We start from the raw sequence: 11,833 nt of genomic DNA, 5'->3' as shown, positions 1-11,833 counted from the left end.
TTAAAAATCAAAAACGAACTGTTCTGGGAACCAAAAACAAATGTTATAGGAAAATTGAGATAACATTAGAATAACATTCTGAAAAAAACAATAACAACAAAAAAACTGTTCTGGGAACCAAAAACGAATGTTCTAGGAACATTGAGATAACATTAGAGTAACATTCTAAAAACCAAATAACTGTTCTGGGAACCAACAACTAATGTTCTAGGAACGTTGAGATGACATTAGAATAACATTCTAAAAACAAAAAACTAACTGTTCTAGGAATGTTAGAATAACATAAAAAAAAGTTCTAAAAATCAAAAACTAACTTTTCTGGGAACCAAAAACTAATGTACTAGGAACGTTGGGATAACATTAGAATAACATTCTGAAAAAAAAAAAAAAAACTTATGGGAACCAAAAACGAATGTTCTAGGAACATTGGAATAACATTAGAATTACTTTCTAAAAACCAAAAAACGAACTGTTCTGTGAACCAAAAAGTAGTGTAGTGATTGTGACAGACATAATTCAACTTTGTTATTAAGTTTAGTTCTGTATCATGTGTTTCTGCATAACTGGTCAGGGATCGTGGTCCCTTTAAATGTTCGGAATGCGTGATGATGTGGAACGCTAAGTTTCTGTTGGTTGTTTTTGCCTTAAAAATAAATGACACATGCATTCGTGCACTCAAAGTAAGAAGTTGTCTCTTGCAAATTACTGCAATTTCCACACTACGAACATTAGAATAACGATCAAAAAAAATAAATAAATAAATAAAACGAATCGTTCTGGGAACCAAAAACTAATGTTCTAGGAACGTTAGAATAACATTAGAATAACATTCTACAAACTAAAATCTAACATTCTGGGAATGTTCTTTAAAAAAAAAACTAAAGTGGCCTGTAGTACGAAGCGAGATGAACAAACTCAAGAGTTACAGAGTAAGTTTTAAGTTGACAAAACCCGATAAAGCTAACCTGGTTTAGATCAGGATCACTGGGATCACGAATCTTGATATAAATATTTTCTGTCAACTCAGAGTTTGATCCAGAGTTTGTGATTAACTCTGGAGCGTGTGCATCTATCTAATCTATCTATATAATTTGTATACGAAGCTTAAAATTAATTGCCACTTTATATAATAATAATATGAATAAACTATATGAATTATAACCCGTTAAAATTAATATAAGTATAACTAGCTGCAAAAGTCGGGCAATTTTGTCTCAAAAATTCTTTGACTGTGAACTGCTTTAATTTGGTGCGAGCGATACGGGGGTGTGGCTTTTTAATTATTATTTGTTTTATAAATTTTTTGTGTGTATTTGCTAATTTTTAATTAATAAATTAATTATTTTCATTTATTCATTATTCCTTCAAAAGGATATTTGTTCTTTGAGAGCACTAACACAAGAGCACCATTGTATTTCCTTGTTCCCGATCAAAACACGAGCCGCAGTTCCACTTCCGGCCGGCAGATGGCGAGGCCCCGCCCCTCAGTGAATGTGTGTCAGAGTCAGCGTGACGCAGCAGAATTTGTGGTCTATTGTTCTGCACAGCAGCGCACGTTGACAGTCTTTATTTCCAATTAGACGCGTTATTAGCAATCATGGCGCAGAGTATGATGCTGTACTGGGGCTCTGGTTCTCCGCCGTGCTGGAGAGTCATGATCGCGCTGGAGGAGAAGATGCTGCAGGGATACAATCACAAACTTCTGTCGTTTGAAAAGAAAGAGCACAAGTCTGAAGAAGTGAAAGCTCTCAATCCCAGAGCTGAGGTGCGGTCACATGCATTACAGACTAGTGCCTGATTTCTTATGAGTGCATTGGGTGTTTATTGTGTATGCAGCGATAGCACAGCTGCCAAACTTGTGTTTTAATATTGCACTTTTTATTTGCAGCTTCCAACGTTCAAGCACGGAGACATCGTCGTGAACGAGTCGTTTGCCGCGTGTCTGTATCTGGAGGTAAAACACTGAAGGGGCGTGTCTTTAGAATTGATCTCAATTCAGTTTCAATTCAAATGTAAAATCTTTTATTGAATGCAGTTGACCTTTTTTTTAAGCACCATTATAAGCTTGGATTAAATTCAGAATTTGCTTGCATTCATTGTGTGTACTTAGAATAGTATCATTTTAAAAGGGTTATATGATGGTGCTAAAAAGAACATTATTTTGTGTATTATAGTGTAATGCAATGTGTTTATGTGGTTAAAAATACCACATTATTTTCAACATAATGTGTATTATTGTTTCTCCTGTATGCCACGCCTTCAGAAAAGCCTCAATTTTTACAAAGCTCATCTTTCTGAAAGAAGCGAAGTGAGCTCTGATTGGCCAGCTATCCAGTGCGTTGTGATTGGCATTTCATTTCTTAATTAATGGACTTTACACACTGAACAGAACTAATAATAACTGTGTAAATAGTAGTTAGGTGGTAGATATATATATTTCAGTTATAAATTCGTATGCAATAACATAGTGTTTAAATAGTCATACCTCTCTACACCTATACTGCTGACCAACCTATAACACTGTATTACTGATGAGATGTCTTATTACGTCTTATTTGCACCTTTGCATTGAAATTTAAAACCCTTTTCTCTATTTTAAGTTTAAATATTACACTAATTGTAATATAAATCATATAAATATTAAGATTAAAAAATAAGTTATTAATGGACCATATTTGTGTGGTATTCAGTAGCAAAAAATCTCCTCTAAATATTAAATAAATATTGTTGAATTGAAATGTAGAACATGTATTTAACTGAAACATAGTTAAGTATGATGGATGAGGGTTAAATACAAGAAAACAATATTAATGTTGCCTCTCCAGAATAAAATGATACTCTAAATGTAATCAACGTATATGCAGTATATATTCAGTAATGTTCACCAAAAATTGCTACAAATTCGTGTATAATGATGCCGTCGTCTATCAAGTTTAGTCAACGTTGGTTTGTTCGGCGAGCATCACATGACTGCGTGGTGAGATCAAAGCTTGTCGCAACTCTGTTTTTCATTGGCTCTGGCTTTATCTGTAACGCTACATTTGACGATTTACGCCAAACTAAGTGCGGCAAAACAAAATAATTTAGTAATAAAATGTACAAAATTTGAATGATATTCTGAGTTTACGCCTCGCAATTCTGACTTTTTGTTTTTTCGACATGGCATAAAAAAATAAATAAAAATTGTGACTTCTTCTCATAATTTCAATTTATATTTCGCAATTCAGTATTTTTCTTAGAACAAAGAGAAAAAATACTAAAGATTTATGACTGAATGTAAATTTCTTGTGGAACCAGTTTTGGGAAAGTACATAAAAGCATTGAAATATAATTTTAACTATCATCTCATATTTTTCCATTACTATGTCAATTAAGGGTCTGTGTTATACAGAAATATTATGAAAAATCAGCTATTAATATTCTTTTTTACTGCGTTTGAGTCAGCGTCATCTAGCAGCCATAAAATAAATAAATATATATATATATATATATATATATATATCCAAAATATTTTTATATCTATCCCCCCCCCCACCACCACACATAATTACAAAATTAACACAAAGTACAATAAAGTAATTTGGCACTTTATCTCACAGTTATATTTGTATAAATATTTTTCTCGAATCATGAAATATAAACTCCGAATTGTGAGGAAAATGTCTGAATTCTGAGATTAAGTGTCACAATTATATTTTTATATTTATTTTTAATTTCATGTCAGAAAAAGATTTCATAAATAACAACCCAATGGATTACAGTGAAAATAAACAAAAACTAAAAAGTATTGTCTATCAAATTCATAGACATTCATAGACATTATTTACTTTAAACACCAAGATACCAAAATATCAAAGTGACTTTTAAAAAATCTTTATCAAGGAAGAGTAGAAACATTAATTGATTTTTTTTGTAGTAAAGTAGTAGATCCAGATACTACAGATCCCAGACTGATGACTAAGCAGTGTGTTTTTGGTTTCTAGAGCGCGTTTAAGTCTCAAGGCACCCGTCTGATCCCAGACGACCCGGCTGAACAAGCGCTCGTCTACCAGCGAGTGTTTGAGACCAACAACCTGCAGCAGAAAATGTGTAAGTGCCCTCAACAGTCAACAAACATAAACCCTAAAAACATACAAACATCCAGCTTCAGCTGGAGCTTCTTGTGTAAATTCTTTCCTGATTGTGATCAAGTAAAGGTCAGAATAAGGTCAGTAATATCTCCAGATGAACTCTTCCTGGACTGAAGCAGCTCAGCTTTACTTGATTCTCCATCAATCATGTTTTAGAGTCTCAAATCTGATCCTCAGGATCTAGGGCTGGGTACTGAACTTCGATGCCTTTATGGTATCGAACGAAAAACTTCGATACTATGAGTATCGAAAAATTATTTATGTTTTGGAGCCAAACTTCGGTTTCAAAAGCCAAGCGGACGTTTTTTTGTGTGTGTGTTTTTTTTTTTTTGCCAAGCGGCTGTGTCTGTGTGAGCTTGTAGCATACGTGCATGTAAGGACCTAAATTCGCCGTGATTTGCTGTCCACCACCACGTGACGGGAAGGATTTCTGAAGATACTCTCATTCACACAACACAAGTGTAGTTGTTTTTTCTCAAAACGTTTCCGTTTTACAATGACAAAGAGGTCTAAAGTGTGGCTACACTTTATAAAAGTAGATGCCGAGTCAGCAAAGTGCAACATATGCGATAACAACCAATGCCGGCAATACCACCAATTTAATGAAGCATTTGTTTGGATGGAGTGTTTTGCCCTCCCTCCCTGTTTAGTTTGGTCTACTCCATTGCGTATCTTGAAACACGCCCCCTTTCATGTCGTCTAAAAACACAGAGAGAGAGAGAGACAGATTTATCCGGTACAGTGAATTTCTCTAAGCAGCAGGCTACTGTATACGTTCACTTAAAACATAACCGAGTGTGTTTACGAGAATACTTGCAGAGACAATTATTTTGATATAATTGTATGTGTTCATTCAAAAGTTACGATAGGCGAAAGATGAATTCATTCTCTGTACGCGCATTGTCTGAAATGCTGCTCGTAGTGCGTGCTTTGAATGAGTGCGCGCAAGCTCCGAACCCGCGCGAATTGTTTAAAACACTTGAATCAGCAATATTTAGAAACAAGTGCAAACAATCAGCTACAATCCGTTTCACCCCTTCAAGCGATTGAACCACGCAAATCAAGTTAGGAATTTTACATCACTATTCACGATAAACAGTCGGACTGGAAAACACATAGCCCTGGGACGTGGGGCTAACGATTTGCGAGCCCTGCACCTCAGATGTATACAGTTTGTGAAGCACTGGTTTCCACACTCGTTTCATTAAACAAAATAAATTATTATTTTAAAAGATTGACTCAAAAGAATCATTGGTTCACTAATCGGATCATGAACTTGTATTACCGAGCCAAAGATTATCGAACATCTTGAATGAATAAAGACTTCAAGTTCATCTGTAAAGCACATAAAGCTATCGTTTGAGTTTATAAACTTCTATTTCATGCATGATTCGTATGGATCTGCTAACTGAATGCAAAGTGTGAGTTCTAGAAGAATGTTTGTGTCTTGATGAGCATGAATTGCGAGTTTTTTTCAACGGAGGATCAGTTGCTCTATTGGTGAAAACCCCAGACTGTTTACTTAAATATTAAATTAATAAATGACATCAAAACGGGCGTTTGCATTATGATGTGGTGGGCTGTTGTGGGCCAGAAAGTCCAGCAACTTTTTGGTCCCAGTCTGCCCCTGAATGGCACACCCCTATCCAAAAGCCCAACCAGTTGTATTAATAATGTTATCCTGAGTGTGAAGTGTTACCAGAATTTGTTCTAATTAAGGTGAAAAATAAAAGTTTTGTGTTTAATGTATTTGTGTTGATGTTCAAATGGATTTTAAAACATATGGTATCGAAAAAAGTATCGTTAGGAACCGGTATCGAAATTGGCACCGGATCGAAAGATTTTGAACAATACCGAGCCCTATCAGGATCTTTTGAGGAGCATTTGTTTCATTATGTAAGTTTGTCACAATAACACTAATAGAAGTAAAAATAACTTCTCTGCTGAATCAAGCCATTGCGTTCTTCTTCTGAGGTAAGTTCAAGATAGACTGACTTCATGTAAAAACAGACACTAAAAGCTTTCTTTAGATAATTCTCTGTGTATCTAGTATTTGCTGATTTGTTTATTTTTGTGGCGTGTTTCAGAAGAATATTAATGGAGGCCGAGATGGCAGAAAGTGCACTGTTTGTTTTCTTTATTTTACAAAAGCACAAAGTTTTGTTGATATTGCGAGTGCATACAAATGAAAGAACTTTTACATTTTCAAAAATTGTATAGCTCTTATATGTACAATAAAAAAACTATTAAACCTTTTAAAGTTATTTTAGCAGTAATCAGGAAAAATGCAAGTGATTGTTCCAAGTTGCTGTTTTGCTATTTGTCCTTTTTTTTCAGTCAACTTTAAAATAATGAAGGGACTATGACAGTATCTGATGATAAAAAGATGTCATTGATTTTTTTGTCACAATTTCATCATAGAAATAGCATCTGCAGCGAATTGTGTATTTTTGAGTCTCTGAATAAAACTGAGCTGTTTTTCCTCCATATTCTCACTGTATCAGTCTATATGAGCCATAAAAGCCTGATCGATGAAATATTATTTTTTGTTCAGATGACGTGGCTTTCTATGATCATGTTCCTGAAGGAGAGAGACATGAATCAGCTCTGAAGAGGAATAAAGAGAGTTTAATCGCCGAGCTCAAACTGTGGGATGGATACTTGGAGAAGGTTGTGTTTTATTGATATTTATTGCTAATATAAATCATGCATTTATGATGTCAGATTGCTGATCTCACTGTGAATGATTCAGCAGTTATTCTCTTCATCTAAATGTAATGCAGTGTTTTAGGCGGCTCTTGCAAATAATTTCAACCTAATATCTTATCAGTAAACTGATTTATGGATGGTGAACTTGACCTTTGTTTAAAAGTTTTTTTTTATTTTTTTATTGCTTTATGAAATGCATCACATTTCAACAGCAGAATGGATAATGCATGCATGAGTTGATTGCAGCAGTTCTTTATTAGTAGAGGAGATGCTGTTACTGTATTTGAGAGCATAATAATGAGCTTCTCTAACGATGAGTGATTTGTTCATCAGATGGGTAAAGGCTCGTACCTCGCTGGTAAGAACTTCACCATGGCCGATGTGGTGTGTTTCCCCGTCATCGCGTATTTCCCACGACTTCAGTGAGTCAGTCTCTCCAGATATAAAGTGTTTTTCACATGAAAAGTTGAAAGCAGTATCAGGTTTTGAATGCACTATGAGGTTTAATGTTTGATGCTGTCAGGTGAAGGTTCAGATAAGACATGTTTAATATTTGATCTGGTTTCAGCTGTCCTCGAGAGCGTTGTCCCAGACTGATGGAGTACTACGAGATGCTGAAGGACCGTCCCAGTATTAAAGCCAGCTGGCCTCCTCACTGGCTGGAGAAACCTGAGGGTCCAGACACGCTCAAGAACCTGTGAAGAACATCATGACCTCACCAGAAACATATAACAATCAGTTAGATTTACGCTTAGCTTACTGTATTAAATCACAACCCTGTGTTCAGTCTCATTTACAGTTATCAATCATATATCTTTAACCCTGCTTGCAGCTTGATTCATTTGTAATGATTAATGTAAATTTTTTTGTATTGCTTTTTGGTGCTAATAAAGTTTTGTCCTGTTCAGACCAAATAAACAAACATATTTACCAGCAGTTTTACATTTTAGCACTATATTTTTTTGTATAACATGAAAAATGTCAATTAATTGTTATAATAATAAATAAAAAAAAGCATATGCTTATTGTATTTGATTTCAAAATCATTAAAATTTTATCTTAATATTTTGTCAAGTCATTGAGTGAATTAATAATTAACAGAGATTGGCACACAAAAATGTGCATAATAGTAGACTTGTTTATTTAGTAAATAATCTTTAAAGGCCTTTTTATATCTCAAAATTATTTTTATATAAAAAAAATTTTCCCAACCACACATAGATTTACAAAATTACACAAAGTACAATAAAGTAAATTGGCACTTTGTTAATTTTTTTTATATTTTTATGAATAACAACCCAATGTATTACAGTGAAAAGAAACAAAAACAAAACAATATTGTGTATCAAAGTTACAAATAATCACGGTCTAGTACTAGGTTCCAATGTTTTACTAGATACTATTTTTATTTTCCACTGACTCTGTTCTGAAGTTTTCTTATTTACTTTAAACACCAAGAGAAATATCAAAGTGACTCTGAAAACATGTTTATCAAGGAAGAGTAGTAATAATAATAGATTTTCTTTGTAGTAAAGTAGTAGATCCAGACACTACAGATCCCAGACTGATGACTAAGGAGTGTGTTTTTGGTTTCTAGAGCGCGTTTAAGTCTCAAGGGACCCGTCTGATCCCAGACGACCCGGCTGAACAAGCGCTCGTCTACCAGCGAATGCTTGAGACCAACAACCTGCAGCAGAAAATGTGTAAGTGCCCTCAACAGTCAACAAACATAAACCCTAAAAACATGCAAACGTCCAGCTTGTGCTTCTTGTGTCAAATCTTTCCTGATTGTCAATTCAATTCAAGTTTCAATTCAAGTTTATTTGTATAGCGCTTTTTACAAAACAAATCGTTACAAAGCAACTTTACAGAAAATTATGTTTCTACAATATTTAGTAGTAGCTAGTAGTTTGTGCACATTTGAAAACATAAAGAAAAAATTTAGAAAAAATAAAAATAATAATAATAATACAAGACGTAGTCAGCTAGACGATGAACTATCAATATTATTAATTAAGTTATTATATGATGCAGTCACACATTTAGCAATAATTGTTAGTTCTGTTTGTTGATTCAGGGTTAGCATCATATGAGGTCCTCTGAGGGTCCGCATCATCTCTTCTCAGGTGTTCTGGATCCAGACTGGAGCTTGTGTAAATCCTAGTTACGCAAAACATAGAAACAAAATACAGACATCATAAGCATAGCTGCTGATCCAACAAAGTAAAATTAGTTTAACCCAAGCTAATGAATAAAAATGCAACTTTGATCAGATGCAACTACACTCACAATTTAAAAGATACATTATTCGAATGCTTGGCGAAAGAGATGTGTTTTTAATCTAGATTGTGATCAAGTAAAGGTCAGAATAAGGTCAGTAATATCTCCAGATGAACTCTTACTGGACTGAAGCAGCTCAGCTTTACTCGATTCTCCATCAATCATGTTTTAGAGTCTCAAATCTGATCCTCAGGATCTTTTGAGGAGCGTTTGTTTCAGCATGTAAGTTTGTCACTATAACGCTAATATAAGTAAAATAACTCTTCCGCTGAATTAAGCCACTGCGTTCTTCTTCTGAGGTAAGTTCAAGATAGACTGACTTCATGTAAAAACAGACACTAAAAGCTTTCTTTAGATAATTCTCTGTGTATCAAGTATTTGCTGATTTGTTTATTTTTGTGGCGTGTTTCAGAAGAATATTAATGGAGACCGAGATGGCAGAAAGTGCACTGTTTGTTTTCTTTATTTTACAAAAGCACAACGTTTTGTTTATATTGCGAGTGCATACAAATGAAAGAACTCTCCAGGAGGGTCTGGCTGCAGACTTGCACTTGCACTCTCAGACACTTGCATTTAAGCTAGTGACATCACTTGCAGTCTTTATTTTTTATTTTGTTGAATTTTTTGATTACTTTTTGTTTGAATTTCCCAACATTTTATAACAGTGGCCAGGTGGCGAAGACAAGAAAAAATAAACTAAAGTACAATGTCACTTGCAATCGCTACTTGCACTCTCCACTACCTGTGACGTCACTTGCAGTCAACACAAATCGTGCACTTAATGGGGGAACATTCAGAGTTACATCTCTGGGTGCCTTTTCCAGCACAGAATTCGGAAAAATGCCTCCATCACTGTTGCTGTCATAGCTCCCCGCATCAACCACAAGGAAGCGGAAAGCTACGGGTGCTTGAAATATCATGTTTTCTTTGTATGATTTTAACAAGCACGTAAAAACTTGCTCTCTTCTTCTGTGTGACAAGCGAGTGTCAGAAGTTGCGCAGCGCCCAGGCGGCAAGGAAGTCGATCGGAAGTTGAAGTCGGGTGGGGGCTGCCATCTTGTAGCAGAACTTCACTTGCGTTAGCATTCCCATTGACTCCCATTCATTTTGGCATCACTTTGACAGCGAATAACTTTACATCTGAGGCGTTTAAAGACTCCATTTGTCCATTAGTTATTTCTAAAGATACACGACAATGTATAAAGGGCTCCATTACCTTCTATGTTACATTATGGCCCCATATAAACAGTTTTTGTAAAAAATAGGCTAACGATTGCGTCATAACCACTCGTCTCTTATCGTCTATTATCTCTTATCAAGCATTTCAGAGAAAGAGATATAGGGCTGAATTAGAGGCATTGGAAACTCAAATTCACGAATTAGATATGGAAAATGCTAAACATCCATGTATTGAAAATATAAAAAATGTGTGCATTTAAATATAAATTGAATAAAATTCTCTGTTCTAAAATTTCAAAATCCTTCAGTGTGTAAAACAAAAATACTTTGAATTTGGTGATAAACCTCAAAAAACGTTTAGCTTGACAACTTTGTAAAATAGCATCTGAACTCCATTTCCCATCCTGCCTCATTCCTGGGACTGAATGTGGACACCCACATACCTGCGGCTAATACACAGACACACATATAAGCAGCACAATCACTCTCCGTCTGGACGAAGTCTTGTTTAGCCCCATCTAGCATTTCTGAGTGTTTTCCCTGTGTTTGTACTTCCTGTGTCTGATCTTGGATTGTTTATACGGACTCTGATTCTCTGCTGCCTGCCCTGACCTCTGCTTGTTACCGTTAATGATTGTGGATATCCCTTACATACTTGACGCCGTTCCTGATTACTGCCTGTCTGACCATTCTCTTAATAAAGTTCTGCATATGGATCCGAACGTCTTTGACTCATCGTTACAGAAGACTTCGCCAAACCAGGATCCAGCAGCCTTAAGGAATACATCAAGGTCAGTCATGCACCTAGGAGCCCAGCTTATGTGTCTACGTCAAGGAGGTCGGCCCATCGAGGACTATGTGATGGACTTTGTCGAGTTGGCTCATTTAACCAACATGGACGAGGTATGCCTCATGATCTTTTTCAGAGGAGGGCTCCACTCCCACAATCCACTCAGGATGCAAAACTCCTCCCGAAAGCCGAGTCCCAGATTCATTGGTCTCTTCCCCATCATCCGTCAAGTCAACCCGGTTATGTATGAACTCCAGTTCCCTTCACAGTACCTTATTCACCCCAGATTCCACTTTTTCCTGCTCAAACCCTATCACTCACCTGTTCCCCCTGTCTCCACAGAGCCTGGTCGAACGCCCCTCTCTTCTCATGGTGCTGGAAGATTGAACAGTCTACTCGGTGAAGGAGATCCTGAGTTCCCAACGTCAGGGAGGCAAACTGGAATACCTGGTTGGTTGGGAAGGTTACGGCCCCAAAGGAAGATCCTGGATCCATAGAGACGATATATTCAATCCCAATCTTCTGACAGAATTCCAGGCTTCCCATCACCAAGATCCAGCTCCACGTGTACTAGGTCGCCCTCTCCGACATCAGGGTATTCGGACATCAGGAGTGGGCCGTGGAGAGGGTCATGGAAACACCATGTTCTTCCACTCGATAGATAAACGATCCCAATCACCGGACTTCTGATCTCCCGCACCGGACTGTCATTCACTAATCACCAGCAACAGAGTTCAAAAGCACA

At 36.2% G+C, this 11,833-nt stretch overlaps 1 protein-coding gene across 1 annotated transcript; it reads left to right on the top strand.

The window, feature by feature from the left end:
• The first annotated feature begins 1,487 nt into the window (after positions 1 to 1,487).
• On the top strand, positions 1,488 to 7,781 carry gstr (glutathione S-transferase rho). The gene is made up of 6 exons (XM_026289304.1): positions 1,488 to 1,765; positions 1,889 to 1,954; positions 3,984 to 4,089; positions 6,685 to 6,800; positions 7,173 to 7,261; positions 7,408 to 7,781. The coding sequence occupies exons 1-6, from the start codon at positions 1,598 to 1,600 to the stop codon at positions 7,538 to 7,540; spliced, it is 678 nt and encodes a 225-aa protein (XP_026145089.1). The 5' UTR covers positions 1,488 to 1,597; the 3' UTR covers positions 7,541 to 7,781.
• Positions 7,782 to 11,833: the final 4,052 nt, after the last annotated feature.

Source organism: Carassius auratus, chromosome 19 (assembly GCF_003368295.1).
Source record: "Carassius auratus strain Wakin chromosome 19, ASM336829v1, whole genome shotgun sequence".
NCBI classification, from domain to species: domain Eukaryota; kingdom Metazoa; phylum Chordata; class Actinopteri; order Cypriniformes; family Cyprinidae; genus Carassius; species Carassius auratus.
Note: the sequence above shows the minus strand (reverse complement) of the source record. Positions and strands in the feature narration are given on the sequence as shown.